This window comes from Cetorhinus maximus, chromosome 4 (assembly GCF_964194155.1).
Source record: "Cetorhinus maximus chromosome 4, sCetMax3.hap1.1, whole genome shotgun sequence".
Taxonomy (NCBI): domain Eukaryota; kingdom Metazoa; phylum Chordata; class Chondrichthyes; order Lamniformes; family Cetorhinidae; genus Cetorhinus; species Cetorhinus maximus.
Window position 1 is genome coordinate 32,016,303 of NC_135882.1, and position 19,383 is coordinate 32,035,685.

At 41.8% G+C, this 19,383-nt stretch overlaps 1 protein-coding gene across 1 annotated transcript in view; it reads left to right on the top strand.

The window, feature by feature from the left end:
- Positions 1–19,383, top strand: part of rims2a (regulating synaptic membrane exocytosis 2a) — a 1,205,442-nt gene that overhangs the window by 547,057 nt on the left and 639,002 nt on the right. Inside the window, exon 6 of the mRNA XM_078540066.1 lies at positions 16,769–17,718. Coding sequence (XP_078396192.1) covers positions 16,769–17,718 — 950 coding nt within the window. The remainder of the gene's footprint in view (positions 1–16,768; positions 17,719–19,383) is intronic.

Genomic DNA, 19,383 nt, shown 5'->3' on the forward strand with positions numbered 1-19,383 from the left:
TCCTAGACTATTAGAATAAATGGCTGCAGAGATAGTGGGTGCATTGGTTGTAATCTTCCAAAATTCCTTTGCTTCTGAAAAGATTGAAAAATCGCAGGTGCAAAGTCATTAATGATAATCTTCCAGTCGTCCTTAGACACATGGGAGGTGCCAGAGGACTAGAGAATTGTGAATGTTACACCCTTGTTCAAAAAAGTGTCCAAGGATAAATCTGGCAACTACAAATCAGTCAGTTTGACCTCAGTCGTAGGGAAACATCTGGAAACTATAGTAAGGGATTAAATCAATAGTCACTTGACAAGCGCATGATAATTAAGGAAAGCTAGCATGGATTCATTAAGGGAAAATCATGTTTAAGTAACTTGCTGGAGTTTTTTGAGAATGTAACAGAGAAGGTTGATAAGGGAAACACTAATGATGTGGTGTATATGGATTTCCAAAAAAACATTTGATAGATTGCCACACAACAGACTTGTGAGCAAAATTCTAGGTTATGGAATCAAAGGGAAAGTAGGCATTTGGATAAGAAATTGGCTGAGTGACAGGAAACAGAGAGTAGTGATAAATGGTTGTTTTTCAGATTGGAGGAAGGTCTGTAGTGGAGTTCCCCAGCGGTCAGTGTTGGGACCCTTGCTGTTCCTCATATATATTAATGACCTAGACTGTGTCAGATGTGCAGGACATGATTCCAAAAGTTGGAGATGATATGAAGATTGGAAATGTTATCAACTGTGATGGGAATAGTCTAGAGCTTCAAAAGGACATAGACATGTTGGTGGATTGGGCAGAGAAGTGGCAGATGAAGTTCAATGCAGAGAAGAGTGAAATAATTCATTTTGGCAGGGAAAATATGGTGAGACAGTCTAAGATAAAGAGAGAGCCTCTAAAGGAGGTGCAGGAATAGAGGGACCTCTGTACATATACACCTAGGTCATTGAAGGTGGCAGGGCATGTTGAGAGAGTAGTTAATAAAGCATATGGTATCTTAGGCTTTATTAATAGGGTCATTGAGTACCAGGGTAAGGAGGCCATGTTAAACTTATATAAGACACTAATTAGGCCTCATCTGGAGTACTGTGTCCAGTTCTGTGCGCCATACTAGAGGAAGGATGTGAAGGCATTGGAGGGAGTACAGAGGAGATTCACAAGAATGATTCCAGGGATAAAGAACTGTAGCTGTAAGGGTAGATTTGAGAGGTTGGGAATGTTTTTCTTGGAGACAAAAAGACTGAGAGGAGACTTGATAGAGGTATTCAAGATCCTGAAGAGCACGGACAGGGTAAATAGTGAGAAACTGTTCCCACTCGAGAACATCAAGAATTAGAGGGCACAGATTCAAAATAATTGGCAAAAGGAGTAAATGTGATGTGAGGAAAGATGTGAAGAATCTGGAACAAACATTGTAAAAGGGTGGTGGAGCTAAGTTCGATTGAGGTATTCAAAAGAGAATAGGATTGCTACCTGAAAATAAATAACTTACAGACTCAATGGGCCAAATGGCCTCCTTTTGCACTGTAAATATACCGTGAAAAGAAAGGAGGGAGACGGAAAGTAGGAAATTATAGGCCAGTTAGACTAACATCTGTCATTTGGAAAATGCTGGAATCCAGTACTAAGGAGCTAGTAGCAGGACAGCAGTGGGTGAGGTTAGTTCTAGAGTTGTAGGATATGTCATTTGAAAATGAGCTCACGGACCTTGAAAAAATGTTTGAGATCATTGTGCTTATTCCTGCACTGCGTTCCATATGCATGGAACAATCTTTCTGATATTGACCTCCATGCTACTTGTTCTTACTGCCTCCTGGGCATTTGTCTGGAGGACCTCCTGTCCCTCCCTAGTGTTCCTGGATATCCCCACATTTCTGGCACTAAAACCTCCAGTGTAGTGTTTGAAAACCTTGGTCCATGCTCTCTCTCTCATTCAGCCATTGCACAAAATATCAGATGACTCTGACCACTTTTTGCAGCCACAGTGCACTCCAACTTTAAGGGGTGCAGGATACCTTAAAGTACCACTCCGCACTCGTGATACTTTACCCTAGTGCAGCCAATCAACAGTGCAGGTAGCATTGGCTGCATGCATTATCGGGGGCTCAATATTGCAGCAGTCATGTAAAATACAAAAGACACACAAATTTACCATGCTGCCTGCAATTCCATGACCAGGTGCAGTTTAATTGTGTGTGCTGATCCCACGCCTGTTTTTAGGGTTAGCAAATTTCTTCACCCGTATTTTTCTGTGTCATAGGGTATGTATTGATTTTACCTTGAATTAGGCTTATGACCATAATATATGTTGCCATAGTCAATTTGCTATATTACAATGATAGGTAGGCAGCTAGAAAGATGGGTGTAAACTGATATTGCTCCCAGTGCATTGTTCAGTTGTGGATTGACGTTTGCTGTGAATGTGTAGCCTAAACATAATTTCTGTGTTGCGTTTTCTTATCGATTAAATTCTGACAGTAAATAATCACAGCTATTTGGCCTGCACCCAACCCGTTCCCAGTACAAAGTTTATTTTGAGTACGCTATTTGCTTCACACCGTTTATACGAGAGGAGAGGCGTAAAATATATGTGTAGCTACATAACTACAGTTCTTTATCCCTGGAATAATTCTTGTGAATCTCCCCTGTGCTCTCTCCAATGCCTTCACATCCTTCCTCTAGTATGGTGCACAGAACTGGATGCAGTACTCCAGATGGGGCCTAACTAGTGTCTGACACAAGTTCACATGGCCTCCTTACCCTTGTACACAATGCACCTATTAAGAAAGCCTAAGATACCATATGCTTTATTAACTGCCCTCTCAACATGCCCTGCCACCTTCAATGACCTAGGTATGTATGTACAGAGGTCCCTCTAATCCTGCACCTCCTTTAGAAGCTCTCCCTTTATTTTAGACTGTCTCACCATATTTTTCCTGCCAAAATGAATCACCTCACACTTCTCTGCATTGAACTTCATCTGCCACTTGTCTGCCCAATCCACCAACATGTCTATGTCCTTTTGAAATACAAAATATATGCAGGGAAATGCTGAGAGCCAAATTTAAACTGCATGTGACTGATGCAGATTCTGAGAGCCAAAGGACATGCTGTCCTGAATTTTTCCTGCATCGGGCGGGCTTGGTGGGAGTGGGCGGGGGTGGTTGCACAGCTGACCGCCACTGGTGATCGGCTCCGCACTGCCATTTTACATGGGCGGGCCAATTAAGGCCCACCCAGTGTAATATGTGAGTGGTAGCACTAAGCGCTACCTGTGCAGGCAGGGGAAGGAGGGAGATTCGGGTCCAGCGCTCTTTTGCACATGCACGTGAAAGAGCGCTTCAATCTGTCTGAGGCACGGAGATTGAAGTGCTTTTGAAAGGCCGCTTGGCCTTTTCACCTGCCTGCCAACCATAAGGTTGGACAGGCAACGTAAACTTGAAATTAATTACTTCATTAATGGTCTTAATAGGCCTATCAATTATCGACGGCTGAGCAGCCAACTCCGGCGCGCACCCGCCGAACAAAACGTTGCAAGACAGCGTGATGATGTCGGGAGGCACGCCTGACATCATCGCGCGTTATTTTACGCACCGGTGTGTCGGGCCCACCCCTGCATGCTGACTGAAAAATCCTGGCCGCTGTTTCTAGAAAGAAACACAAAGTGCCATAATTACATTGTCTGATTTAAGAAGACATTTTAGTTCATCTGGTTGCACAGTGTGATGATGACCACAAAACCATTGCCGATTGTTATAAAAACCCATCTGGTTCACTAATGTCCTTCAGGGAAGGAAATCTGCTGTCCTTACCTGGTCTGGCTTACATGTGGCTCCAGACCCACAACATTGTGGTTGACTCTTAAAATGTCATCTGAATAGGGACAATTAGGGATAGGCAATAAATGCTGGCCTAACCAGCGACACCCACATCCCGTGAATGAATTAAAAAAAAGAACGTTTCAGCTGAGCAAAAAGATAAGTTATTTCACTGGAAAAATTGATTTTTTTTTTAACTTATACAGGAAGATAAGCGGAAGTGATAAATAGGGGAAATGCAGTGTATATGGGATACAGAAACTTTCAGAAAGCCTTTGACAAGGTATCACATAGTATCACATCAGTCTGACTTCAGTGGTGGGCAAATTATTGGAAACAATTCTGAGATACAGGATAAATTTCACTTAGAAAACGGATTGATCAGGTTAGTCAGCATTGTTTTGTGAGGGGAAGATCGTTTCTTATTAACTTAATAGAAATTTTTGAGGAAGTAACAAGGAGGATTGATGAGGGTAGTGCGGTGGATGTTGTCTATATGGATTTCAGTAAGGCATTTGACAAGGTCCCACATGGCAGACAGGTCAGAAAAGTGAGATCTCATGGGATACAGGAGAAGCTGGCAGGTTGGATCCAAAATTGGCTCAGTGACAGGAAACAAAGGGTAATGGTTGATGGATGTGTTTGCGAATGAGAAATGGTTTCCAGTGGTGCTCCACAGAGCTCAGTGTTGGGGCCCTTGCTGCTTGTTGTATATATCAATGATTTAGACTTAAATGTGGGAGGCATGATTGGGAAATTTGCAGATGACACAAAAATTGGCCAGGTAGTTGATAGTGAAGAGGGTAGCCATCGACTCGAGAATTTGGTTCAGTGGCCAAAGAAGTGGCAAATGGAATTCAATCCAGAAAAGTGTGAGGCAATGCATTTGGGAGGGCAAACAAAGCAAAGGAATACTCAATAAATGAGAAGTTATTGAGAGGGGTTGAGGAAGTGAGAGACAAGGTGGTCAAGAAAGCATATGGAATGTTTTCCTTTATTGGGCAAGGAATTGAATACAAAAGCAGGGATGTAATGATAGAACTCGATAAAGCTCTGGGTAGGCCACAGCTGGGATTTTGTGTACAGTTCTGGTTACCACATTACAGGAAGGACATAATTGCTTTGGAGAGAGTGCAGAGGAGATTTACAAGAATCTTGCCAGGGCTTGAAAATTGCAGCTTTGAGGAGAGATTGGATAGGCTCGGTTAGTTTTCCGTAGAATAGAGGAGACTAAGGGGTGACTAGATAGGGTAGACAGGAAAGACTTGTTTCCCCTAGCTGAGGGGTCATTTATGAGGGGGCATTGATTTAATGTGATTGGTAGAAGGATTAGAGGGGACATGTAGACAAACCTTTTCACCCAGAGGGTGGTGGGCATCTGGAATTCACAGCCTAAGTTGGTGGTTGAGGCTGGAATGCTCAACTCATTTAAAAGGTACCTGGATCTGCATCTGAAGTGCTGTAACCTACAAGGCTATGGACCAAGAGCTGGAAATTGGGTTTAAAATGAGCGGCTAGTTTCTTATTTTTCTCTTTTTGGCTGGCACAGACACGATGGGCTGAATTACCTCTTTCTGCACTGTAACTTTTCCATTGTTCTGTGGTTCTACAGAAGGCTACTGGAGAAAATTAAGGGCTATTGGAGAAAAAAAGGGAAAGGTAGCAATTTGAATTGTGGAATATGAGAAGCACATATGCTTAGAACAATGTTTGTATACAGGATGGACATCAACATTGACTTGATTAGGATGAACAGCTTGTTTATGTTGTTAATATCTATGTGTAATTCTTCATAATTCCATAATTTTAATCACCGTTATAGTTATCAAATACAATGCAAAAGACATATAGTGCTGAAAACCAGTTTGAAATGGACATAGGTTGGGAGGAGGGAAGATGCCTCATAATTCTTACCTTAGTCTTGGAATCTTACCTTAGTGTTGCTAGAACCTATCACACATTACTAAGCATCGGAACATTCATTCATTTGTACTCTGCATGAAGGCAGATCCTTGACTCATTGCTGATGCTTCATCCTGAGCCATTTTCTTGGCAGTTTTTGTCACTGGTGGTTTGCCATTGCGATCCACTCTCAGGGACAGGGTGAGGAGACAGGTTTCATGTCTACCTCAGCCAGAACGAGAATCAAACCCTCGCTTTTGGTGTTGTTCTGAGCTAGCCATCTAGCCAACTAAGTTAACTAGTCCCAAACATCAGAAAACCAGGTAATAAAAATGCAATTCAACATATTCATTTTTGATAAATCAGTGGCAAAACATTTTTGTTGTAAAGCAGTATACCTTATATCCAAGAGATAAAAACAAAAAATTGCGGATGCTGGAAATCCAAAACAAAAACAGAAACAGAAATACCTGGAAATACTCAGCTGGTCTGGCAGCATCGGCGGAGAAGAGCACAGTTGACGTTTCGAGTCCTCATGACCCTTCAACAGAACAGTTCTGTTGAAGAGTCATGAGGACTCGAAACGTCAACTGTGCTCTTCTCCGCCGATGCTGCCAGACCTGCTGAGTTTTTCCAGGTATTTCTGTTTCTGTTTTTGTACCTTATATCCAATGTTGTTCATATATCAATAGAGATAGGTTGATAAATTATGGATCTAAAATGCTAATTTTTTTGATGTAAAAGTGATGCAGTTCTCCCATAGGGGGCTATAATTTGAGGTGCAAGTCCGCTACCCCATTCTAAAATATCTACTAAATTCTCATGGAATTGGCTGCTGGTAAAGGAAGTGCCCACCTTCAAATTGGTGGCTGTATGAAAATTACAAGATATTGAGAACAAAGCTGGCTTTAGCCATTTTGCACCAAAATTGCACCCGACTTACTTAAAGTATCTTAAAAAAAAAGGTAACTTCCCTAAAAGACTAGTCAAAGCAGGGACTGGTTGAATCACACAAACTCTGGCCTAGATTTTCACTGCCAGGTTGGGAGCACAGATTCGGGACATTTCCCAGCTCCTCAAACCCAGCCCATGAGAAAGTGCTCCAGAATTTGGAATTTTCATTCCGGTTTGGCGGGCTTTTCTGGGAATCCAGCCAGGCCACCCTGGAATGAGCGCAGAGGCTGCCAGGTGCATAGGTTGGCTGGTTGGAAGGCCTGCCTCAGTGCTCCGGCACTCTGTCCAAGATTTAAAAAATACAGTAAAACATAACACAGCCCTCACCCCCCATCCTTGCCAACCCATGGCCCCTCATACCCTTCATGCCATCTCATCCCCCTACCCACCTCGTAGCGTCTCATACCCTCCATGCGAACCTATGTCCCTCTGCCCACCCCATGGCCCCTCATACCCCCATGCCACCTAATGTCCCTCTGCCCACCCTCCTGGCCTTTTATAGTGCCAATGCCAACTTGGTGTCAACTCATGTCCCTGGCCATTACCCTTTTTCCTTTACACCTATCACGCCAACTCATCGAGTATCCACCATGGGCAGACCTCAGGAGCAATGCTGAGATGAAATAAAATAAAGTTCTAAGTGTCCATTTAAGACTACTTTTTTCAAAAACACACTAACTCATAAAAACCCATTCATTATATTTACATTCTTTCAGCTACATAAACCTTTATAAGGACAAAAATTTCACCCAAGTGAATAACCCATTATAAAAACAACCATTGGAATTCATAGTCCCACTTCAAAGAGTCTGTAACCAATTTGAGCTGTCAGTCAAACTGTGAAATGGCAAGCACCCTACTGTGATAATGGAAGGTTGTGAAATCAGTCGTGCACCACTAATCCAGTAGTGGAAACCCTCAGGCTTATGTCAACAGACAAAAATGATATAGCAAGAATTTGTTTTTCAACATTTCAGACATTTTTTCAAGGATTTGAGGACAGGAGTTGCAAATGCCTTGATAGCTTGACAGTTGCCTTTGACAGTTCATATTGACACTTTTGATAGTTGCCCTTAAAAGCCCATTTTGACACTTTTGACAGTTGCCTCTGACAGTTCATTGTGACACTTATGACAGTTCCAACAAGCAAGACAGTTAATGAGTTTATGCACATTTTATGCACATTCATGCCTGCTTTAAACAATCTCAAGTAGCCCCTTACCTCCCCCAAATGGACTTGATCTCCCCTAAATGGTACCTGACTTCCCACAACGGGCATCTGACCTCCCCCAAAGGTGTCCTGGGACCATATCTAAAAGTGTATCCTACTTCTTCAAAAGGGTATCCCACCTCTCCAAAGCGCTCTACAAAGTTTAGATTTGCTCCTAACAAGTCTAATCTGCGCATGTCATGTTTCACATACCTGGGTCACCAAAATTAGACATGACAGGAGGCAACTGCCTCTGAAAAACACGCATGTGCAAATCCCGCAACCCGGGCCCATTCCTGACGCTGCGCAAATGGTAAGTGCCATGTTCGGGGGTGGGGCTTCTGGATTTCGGTCTCTTCCGCCATTTTCACAATGACGGAGAGGCTCTCGATCATTGTGAAAATCCAGGCCTCAATGTCCACAAAGTTTGTCGGAAGCATCAGCTTTGGTACGAGTGATTTTCTCAGCTTTGCAGCCTGAAAGGATTCTGGTAGCTGCCTTTCAGCAGTTTCCGATAGGGAAACTTTTATTAGCATCCTTCTGTTATGGAGTCCTCACCATTGAGTTCACAATGGGCATTGTCATATATGTCCTTATAATCGTGGAGGAGCAGGAGGAAGAGGTTATACCTTCCACCTGAGTTTTCAGCCCATGACCTCTTTCTTGATGATGTTTCATAAGAAATCTGCTTAAGGAAACATGCTCCTGCAGGAACCCATAGAAAGAATGAAATCTATGCCAGCAGCACAAAACAAGTTCATAGCAAATAGGCAGCCTATTTTATACCATACCTGATTTTCTTTTTCTATTATCTGGTGTAGACCAATTTCACCCTAATGTATCTCATTAAAACCTGACCTCCAAACATCCTCTCAAGCACAAAACCAAACTAAGAATGGACAATTCTTAGAACAATGAATGTGCTAGATAGGGGGATTTCTATGGATGTCATTTATATGAACTTCCAGAAGTACAAGGTTCCCCATTAGAAATTGTTAACAAAAATGAGAGCACATGGAATTGGAGGTAACTTTTAACATGGGTAGAGAAATAAGGCTGCAGAGTTATGGTCTTTGAGGCAAATAATGAAGATATCTTGGACAAGACACATAGCCAATGAAGAGCTGCTAGTAAAATCTGAGACCAAAAGAACTCTGCTGACCAAGATCAGGAAGATAATTAGAATTTCTTGGGCATGTGATAATAAATCATGATTTAGAAAATCTGATGCTGATGGGAAAGATCAATGGGAAAAGAGATCGCGTTAGACAAAGATCAGTCTTTCTATACAGCCTCGCAAACTGGATGAATGTACCATAACGAAGATGATCCACACCTCCAGAGTAAGACATGGAGGTCCATGGTTGCCAATGCCTTCCTAGGGCATAGTACCTGAAAGGAGAGAGAGAATTGGTTAGGGAGCAGGGGACAAAGAGTAGACTATATATCATTTCTTTCCACACTATGTACTGCAAAACTCATTTAAATGGGTACTTAAATTGGCAGGATGTGACGAGTAGTGGCCACCAGTGATTTGTACGGAGCCCTTTGCAATATATTCATAAATGACTTTGATGAAGGAATAAAGAGCCATATGTCCAAATTTGCTGATGACATCAAGTTAGATGATAGCAAATTAGGGAACTACAGGCCAGTTAGCTTAACATCTGTCATAGGGGAAATGTCACAATCTATTATTAACGTTATAACAGGGCACTTAGAAAATCTTAATGGAATCAGGCAGAGTCAACACAGTTTTATGAAAGGGAAATCGTGTTTGACTAATTTGTTAGAGTTCTTTGAAGAAGTAACAAGCAACATGGATAAAGTTCTGTTGAAGGGTCATGAGGACTCGAAACGTCAACTTTGTTCTTCTCCACCGATGCTGCCAGACCTGCTGAGTTTTTCCAGGTAATTCTGTTTTTGTTTTGGATTTCCAGCATCCGCAGTTTTTTGTTTTTATCTCTATGGATAACGGGGAACCTGTAGATACGGTGTATTTGGATTTCCAAAAGACATTTGATAAGGTAGCACATCAAAGGTTACTACACAAAATAAGGGTTCATGGTGTAGGGGGTAACACATTAGCATGGATAGAGGATTGGTTATCTAAGTAGAGAATAAGTATAATGGGTCATTTTCAGGTTAACAAGCTGTTATTTGGGGAATGCTAGATGGATCAGTGCTGAGGCCTCAACCATTTACGATTTATATAAATGATTTGGATGAAGGGGCCAGATGTTTGGTTGCTAAATTTGCTTTTGACACAAAGATAAGTAGGAAAGTAACTTGTGAAAGGGACATAAGGAGCCTATAAAGGAATATAGATAGGTTGAGTGAGTAGGCAAAAAGATGAAGTATAATGTGGGAAAATGTGATCTTGTCCACTTTGTTAGGAAGAATAGAAAAACAGCATATTATCTAAATGGAGAGAGATTGCAGAACTCTGTGGTAGAGAGAAATCTGGTTGTCCTGGTACATGAATCACAAAAAGTTAGTATACAGGTACAGCAAGTGATTAGGAAGGCAAATAAAATGTTGTTGTTTATTGCAAGGGGAATGGAGTATAAAGGCAAAATTTTTAGCTCCTTGGGTGGGTGCACGCCTGACCCAACTGAGTGTAAAATGACGCACGATATTTTGGTCGGCGGGCATGCGCCAGAGTTGGCAGTGGGCCCACTGACAATTAAAAGGACTATTAAGGCTATTAAAAAGGTAATTAAAAGAAAATTTTCACTGCCCATCCAACCTTACTTGGCGGGCAGGCGAAAAGGCCAAGTGGCCTTTGCACTTTTTTGGAAACCTCATCCACAGGGCGGGATGTAGTTTCGGAAAGCAAATAAAAAAATACAAGTTTTAAAATTTAATTAGCAATGTTGTCCCTGCTCATGTGACAGAGTCAGATGAGGGGACATGTTTAACACTTATAAAATCTTTTTATTATTTTTTTGAAATTGTTCATCTGCCTCAGGGAGATTTACAAGCGCGCGCATGCGCAAAGTTCACGCTCGCCCTGCTCGCACTTGCGCACCCCCCCTGCCCACACAGCTGCCGCTCATGTTTCATGCTGGACCGTCCTTAATTGGCCCGCCAACGTGAAATCACCTTCCGGCCCCAATCGAGTGGGGCAGTTGGTTTTCTGACTGCCCCCTTCCCCTCCGCCCCCGCCGAGCCCACCCGACAAGGGTGAAATTCTGCCCTAAAAGTAGGGAACTTTTGCTCTGGTTGTACAAGACATTGATGAGACCACATCTAGAATATTGTCTACAGTTTTGGCCTCTTTACTTAAGAAAATACATAATTGCATTAGAAGCAGTACAGAAAAGGTTCACTTGACTGATTCTTGGGGTGAAGTGGTTATCTTAGGAGGAAAGGTTGGATAAGTTGGGCCCATATCTACTGGAGTTTAGAAGATTGAGAGATGATCTTATTGAAACATATCAGACCCTGAGGGGACTTGACAAGGTGAATGCTGAAAGGATGGTACACTGTTTAAAAATAAGGATCCCCTATTTAAGACGAAGACGAGAAGATTTTTTTTTCTCTCTCAGAGGGTTGTTAGTCTGTGGAATTCTGTTCCCCAGAGAGCAGTGGAAGCTGGGCTCATTGAATATTTTTAAGACTGTGTTAGATAGATTCTTGATCAACAAGTGGGTGAAATGATATAGGGACCGACAGGAAGGTAGAGTTGAGGCCACAAAACCATGATCTTATCAAATGGTGGAGCAGGCTCGAGGGGCCAAATAGCCTAGTCCTGCTCCTAATGTGTATGTTTGTATGTAGATTGCATAGTAAAGTGACAACTTTTTAAAATTCATTTATGAGATGTAGATGGCGCTAACTAGGCCAGCATTTATTGCCTATCCTTAATTGCTCTTGAGAAGGTGGTGATGAGCTGCCTTCTTGAACTGCTGCAATCCATGTGGTGTAGGTACACCCACAGTGCTGTTAGGGAGGAGTTCCAAGATTTTGACCCAGCGACCGTGAAGGAATGACAATATATTTCCAAGTCAGGATGGCAAGTGGCTTGGAGGGGAGCTTCCAGGTGGTGGCTTTCCTAGGTGTCTGCTGCCCTTGTCCTTCTAGATGGTAACGGTCATGGGTTTGGGAGGTGCTGTCTAAGGAGCCTTGGTGAGTTCCTGCAATGCATCTTGCAGGTGGTACAGTGCTGCCACTGAGCGTCGGTGGTAGAAAGAGTGAATGTTTGTGAATGGGGTGCCAATCAAGCAGGCTGCTTTTTCCTGGATGGTGTCAACCTTCTTGAGTGTTGTTGGAGCTGCACCCATCCAGGCATGTGGAGAGTATTCCATCACACTCCTGCCCTGTGTCTTGTAGATAGTGGACAGATTTTGTGAAGTCAGGAGGTGCAGGATTCTTAGCTTCTGACCTGGTCTTGTAGCCACAGTATTTATATGGCTAGTCCAGTTCAGCTTCTGGTTAATGGTAACCCCAGGATGTTGATAGTGGGAATTCAGCGATGGTAATGCCAATGAATGTCAAGGGGAAATGGTTAGATTCTCTCTTGTTGGAGATGGTCGTTGCTTGGCACTTATGTGGCATGAATGTTACTTGCTACTTGTTAGCCCAAGCCTGGATATTGTCCAAGTCTTGCTGCATTTGCGCATGGACTGCTTCAGTATCTGAGGAGTCGCAAATGGCGCTGAATATTGTGCAATCATCAGCAAACATCCCCACTTCTGACTTTATGATGGAAGGAAGGTCAGGACACTACCCTGAGGAACTCCTGCAGTGATGTCCTGGAATTGAGATGACTGACCTCCAACAACCACAACCATCTTCCTTTGTGCTAGTTATGACTGAACATTGAGAGATTAATTGATTTGGTAAAACAGTAACAGCTGCAGTTCACTGTGAAGAAGTGAGAGATCATCTACTTTGGACTCAAGAAAGAACTGGACTCAGAGTATTTTCTAAATAGTGAGAAGCTAGAAACCGTGGAGGAGCAGAGACATTTAAATGACCAAGTTCAGAAATCACTAAAAATTAGTGGGCAGGCACAAAAAGTAATTAAAATGGCTAATGGAATTTTAGCCTTTTACCTCAGCAGGGCTAGAATACAAAGGGCTGGAAGTTATGCTACAGTTGTGTAAAGCTTTAGTTAGACTCTATCTAGAGCACTTTATTCAGTTCTTGGCATCTCATCACAGGAATGATATATTGGCTTTGAATGGGGTGCAACACAGATTTACCAGAATGGTATCAAGTCTAAAGGGGTTAAATTATGAGAACAGACCCTGCATAGCCTAAGCTTTGTTCCCTTAAATATAAAAGATTAAGGTTACAAAATTGAGGTATTTAAGATGATTAAAGGAGTTGAAAGGGCAAATAGAAACTGTTTTCTCAGGTAGAGAGCCCAGGACAATGAGACATAACAATCATAGGTCATGTGAGGAAATACTTCTTCACACAATGGGCAGTGGAAATCTGGAATTATTTACCTAAAAATGCTGTTGAGGGTAGGCTAGTTGAAAATGTAAAAATTGAGATTGAAAGATCTCTTGTGAGGCAATGGTATTAACTGTTGCAGAACCAAGATGGCCATTTGAAGTTAAGGTACAGATCAACCATAATCTATTGAAAAGCAGAACAGGCTGAAAAAGGGCTGAATTATTCCTGTGTTCATATTGAAGTGGTTTAACTGTACAAGTATAGTTACAGCAATTGCTTGTTTTTGCCACTGTGATTATTCCATGAGCTTCTCTGTACTGTTTTTAAACCTATTCTGCTGTAGCTCCAAGGTGATAACCAACAGCTCGGGATGCCAGTGATGCTTGGCTGTATTATGGACTGTTAGCGTCTTGGGAATGGAGGTAGTGTAATCTCAGGGCTTTGAAGCTTCCACTGCTGGTGCTTCATCTCAATTGGTGTGGTGAGTGAGGTGTTCCTTTTGAGGTGGACTCGGTGTCCCTAAATAAAGGACAGGAAAATTGGCCGCGTGTCTGTGTGTGTGTCAGTGTCATGTGAGAATATTTGATAACATTCATTGCCTTCACTTATAGATTAAAAAAATGACCGTTTGAGAAGATGGTCAGCATTTGTTGAACTGTACCCCAAGAAGAAGTCTAAACCTTTGGCAAGGGGAGAAAATTTCCAGTCAAAGAAAATTCAACAAACTCTCACAGGAACAATGCAAGACCATTAATTGCTGTAAATGCTATCCTCATGCTAGGCTCAGCCGGCACCAAACACTGCAAAGAGCACATACACACGTGAACAAACAACAGTTTTCATCATTCTGGCTCAAGCACACAACTGAGCTTGCCAACTCTGGATTAATAGCTTTTCTGCCCGGCTTTTCTTAGGTTTTAATTTAGCTCCATGGGTGCCACCTCCAGTTCTTTGTCCAACTAACCATTCTTCTGTGTGAGCCTAAAGGGTGAGTGCTGACAGGTTTTTGGACAGTGAAAGGAAGGGAAACACAGGATGCTGATGCTGTCCTCACTTTGTGCTTATGCTTTCTAGCAGAGGCAGTAGAAGGACCATGACTAATGTCCTTACCAGTTGAATCATCAGTAAAACAGCCATCCACAGAATCACAGAATCACGTTGCAGAAGAGGCCCTTCGGCCCATCGAGTCTGCACTAACACGTGAGAAACACCTGACCTACCTACCTAATCCCATTTACCAGCATGTGGCCCATAGCCTTGAATGTTATGATGTGCCAAGTGCTCATCCAGGTACTTTTTAAAGTATGTGAGGCAACCCGCCTCCACCACCCTCCCAGGCAGTGCATTCCAGACCGTCACCTCTGGGTAAAAAGTTTTTCCTCACATCCCCCCTAAACCTCCTGCCCCTCATCTTGAACTTATGCCCCCTTGTGACTGACCCTTCAACTAAGGGGAACAGCTGCTCCCTATCCACCCTGTCCATTTCCCTCATAATCTTGTACACCTCGATCAGGTCACCCCTCAGTATTCTCTGCCCCAACGAAAACAACCCAAGTCTATCCAACCTCTCTTCATAACTTAAATGTTTCATCCCAGGCAACATCCTGGTGAATCTCCTCTGCACCCCCTCCAGTGCAATCACATCCTTCCTATAATGTGGTGACCAGAACTGCACTCAGTACTCCAGCTGTGGCTTCACCAAGGTTCTACACAACTCCAACATGACCTCCCTACTTTTGTAATCTATGCCTCTATCCAACTTGTTCTTCCTTCATTTCAAAATCTTAAGATTGGCCAGTATTGCTGTGCGATTGAAAGTGTCATTGGAAAGTTTTGAAACTTAAAAAAATGAACTTGCATGCCAAATGTGTAACATCTTCTAATCCTACAATCGACACATCTGTATTGACACTTTCAGATCCAAATGATGTGATTATATAATTTGGACCACAATGAAAATCTTCAGTTGTGCTTTTTGGTAACTGCTGGTAGGCTCCATTTAGCAGCATTTCGTCGTCAGGATGGCAGATATTTCTGCCCCTCCCTTTATTTTAGATTCAATGAGGAGAGAGTCTCTGCAGGTTTCCACATTATCAGCTATTCAATTCCTCCACAGCAACAGTTAATTCTTGCTCTGTCAGAGACAGCAGCAGCAAGCCCTTCTGATGAGCTGTAATGAGTGACTAAATTGAAACACCTTCCAAATTGGCTAGGCTAGAGTTACAACCACATCAGCCAATGAGAGAATTGACTGCTTAGCTGTTTGCAATGAAAAAAACATTTTCCACATTATTTTAAGCAATATGTCAGTGCAAAGATATAAATCAGTATATTGGTTTTAAAACTGAATCTACAGAATAAACAAAATATCCTATGAGGTTTCTTTGGAAGGCAGAAAATGTGGAGAGAGCACACTATATGTTACAAGCTCAAGGATACATTCCAAATGTTTGTGCTATAGTTTCAAACAATTTGTATTGCCTTTTTAATAACTAATGTCCTGCATGGTATTTTAATATCACAATTGGATAGAATTCTGCGATTGCAGGTTGTGGGTAGAGGTTAATGAAAGCCATTATAAATGGGGGATTTGCTTCAATCTGAATGTAAGATTCGGAGTAAAATAATCATTTCTGTGGTACAGAGGAAAATGCTATCGGCAATCCTGCATTTTACACGCATAACTGCGAGTCAGTAATCAGCTAAGTACCATAATCCTCCTTAGAGGGTAAAATCTTACTTGACCTCCAGCTATATACAGCACATGATAACAGCATTAAATTGTAAAACTCCTCAATGCTCCTCCCAGAAGTCTCCACTGTAGGTCATCAACTATCAAAGTTGAGTTGGTGGGTCTGAAGTCCCACTTTCTTGTTTTGAGATGGCTCTACAGATTCCAATTTGTTAATGTGGTTGGTATCTCAATATAAAGGGAGAATAATTCTGCATGCAAGCTCGGCAAGGCTGCAATTATTGGAAGCTTTTGAATGTAATTTTGCTAAGCCTGGGGAGATTAAAGAAAAGTGCTTGCCAGCTTGGATTTGATGCATTCTACTGGACAGAATGCTCTCTATTGCGCAGATGTGCAATGGCAAATAGGAAGGTAAAACCAGGTAGTATGTTTAGCAAAAAAATACATAAAAATGGTTATAATTTTCAAGTGTGCAAATAAGGCAGTAGAAGGATACTTCGTGGACTTTAATTACTTTGCTGTTCATTGCAGTGTTTTGTGATGAGTAGTTAAATGATTTGGCGTTGAAATGCTTCAGTGCCATGTTTAGCTTCACTCTCAGCTCAATTTAAGATTAATGGCAAACAAATAAAAATGCTAGAATGTTTTGCATTTATGATGGCTACGCAATAGTCCAATTAATGCTTGACTGTCTTCACAATTTCTAGTACATGGGAAAGCATTGGTTAAAATATTTTAATTCTAACACATTGTTGTTGGAAACGCAACCCTGATTTTTTTTTTGTTTCCATCCAGAAAAAGGAGCCCATCAACATCCAGGGAACACAATCGAAAATACGACCAGAGGGACGAGAGAGCAGATCCGTCACAGTATGCACTTTTGGAAAGTGCAATGCAAAGATCACCTACAGAATATGCAGATCGTGACAAACGATCCCTGCGTGGGTCACGGATCTATGATGACTCTGAACATATTGAGTACAGAGAAAGTAGGGACTCCAGTCGTAGAAGTCGAAGAAGGTCTCAAGAGTTCAGAGATTTTGTAGATGAGGATATTGATGTACAAACCAGGGATGAATATGAAAGACAGAGGCGAGAGGAGGAGTACCAAACGCGTTATCGTAGTGATCCAAATTTGGCTCGTTACCCTGTCAAACCTCAACCATACGAGGAGCAAATGCGGATGCATGCTGAAGTATCAAGGGCTCGTCATGAACGAAGACATAGTGATGTGTCTTTGGCTTATACAGAGATGGATGATGCACAAGTTTCAATGCATAGAATGGAAAGGCAGTCAAGACAACGCTCTGCATGTGACCGTAGAGTCCCTGTACAAAGTCAACGTTCGTATTCTATGGAAAGAACTCAAGACATGCAAGGGCCAAGTTCTAGTTGGCAAAGGACCCCAAATCACAGTCCACCGACACCTAGGCGAAGCCCAATCCCATTTGATAGGAGTGATATGCGTCGATCAGATTCATTGCGGCAACAACATCACTTGGATCCAAGTTCTGCTGTTAAGAAAACAAAACGGGAGAAAATGGAAACCATGCTACGAAATGACTCACTCAGCTCAGACCAATCTGAATCGGTAAGACCACCACCACCCAAGCCACATAAAACAAAGAAAGGAGGTAAAACACGCCAAGTCTCATTGAGTAGCTCAGAGGAAGAGCTTGCTTCTACTCCAGAATATACCAGCTGTGATGATGTAGAGATTGAGAGTGAAAGTGTCAGTGAAAAAGGTAAGCATTAACAGACTTTGTTCCATTTTTTTATTGGATTAAATTATCAAATTTTAGTTAGGCTCACATTGTTTAATAGTTGTCCAAAGTTTTCAATTTAAATAAAAGTAGTGGCATTCAAGTATTTAGATCAGGATGCTCACAAATTTGATCTTTACCAATCGTGTAGTTCATCTGGAGAACAGTAAGGGGACTATGATTAGCATCAATACTTATGGGCCAAGAGTTGAAAATTTACTCATGCCCTTTGCTGATCATTATCCAGTGACTGCTTCTGGAAAATGGGATGTGTGGACTTGAGGTGAGCCCAGGATTGGGCTCAGTCATGATGCCTGGTGTCTAATGGCTTACTGAGACTGTTAAATTCTCAGATGAACAGTGACTATCTAAGTTCTCAGATGAAGACTAGAGTTATTAGAGCCTTAGGAAGGAAATGGAGGCTTTGAAGAGGGGGCATAAGACACTTACTTCCAGGAATGAGGAGTTACACAGATGGACTGGAGAAGTTGGGATTGTTCTTAGAGCAGAGAGGTTAAGAGGAGATTGAATAGTGGTGTTGACAATCATGAAAGGTTCAGATAGAGTAAACAAGGAGAAACTGTTTTCAACAGCTGCACGGTCAATAACCAGAGGGAACATAAGGAAAAACCTCTTATGCAATGAGTGATTAGGATTTGGAATACATTGACCGGTAGGGTGGTGGAAACAGATTCAATCATAGTTTTCAAAAAAAAATTAAATAAATATTGAAAGATATAAGATATAGGGAATGAGTATGAAAGTGGGACTAACTAAATTATACTTTGAAAGACCCAGTGTAGACTCAATGGGCCAAAGGACATCCTTCTGTGCTGTGTTATTCTATGATTCTAGAAACTTGGGGAAGGTGTCATTGTGTAGTTGGCACCCATGAACCAAATCCCAATAGAAGCTAATGTTTTTCAGTGAAGAAGGGCAAAGTTGGAGATGGAATTCTATTTTTTCTTGGAGTAAAGATTTCTTTTCTTGAATTCCTTGTTTTTTATTTTCAATTGCAAAATTCAATTGCAGAGCTGATCTCTTGAATTCTGCATTGCTATCTATTCTCCCAGATTATCTATAATCATTATCATTTTGCTGTTGTTAAATACATGCATTCTATAGTCTGTGAATTCTACAGAAGATAATGCAGCTGGATGAATGTATCCATCAAATAGATGATCCATATAGGCCAGATAAATCAAGGTCCCATCACTAGTTTGCATTGAGTTAGCTGATCCCAGCTAGGCTAACAGTTGGGACTGTTGGTATCCAGCTGAAAATACATTGGTGTCAGATGAGGTCAAGATCAGGTTTAGTTCAGGGGCTTCACAATTGAATAGCCTGCTAACATAGATCATCTCAGCTCACAAATGAATAATGTCCGTGTGAAATACCATATCGCAGCAAGGACAGAGTTCTTCAAGAGAAGGAGAAGTAGGAGATGACAGCATTTACAAGGTAACAGGTTAACTTTGAAAATGCTCTTTCTACTATTTAAATAATTGGATTCAGAATTAATTCAAAAGTAATTCTGATTATGAATGGAAGGCTTGTGGCCTAGCTATTTGGATAACATGACACTTTTTTAAATGCTGTGCTGATTGTCAGAGGCAATGTTCAAAAGAAACTTATTGTCACGTGCAC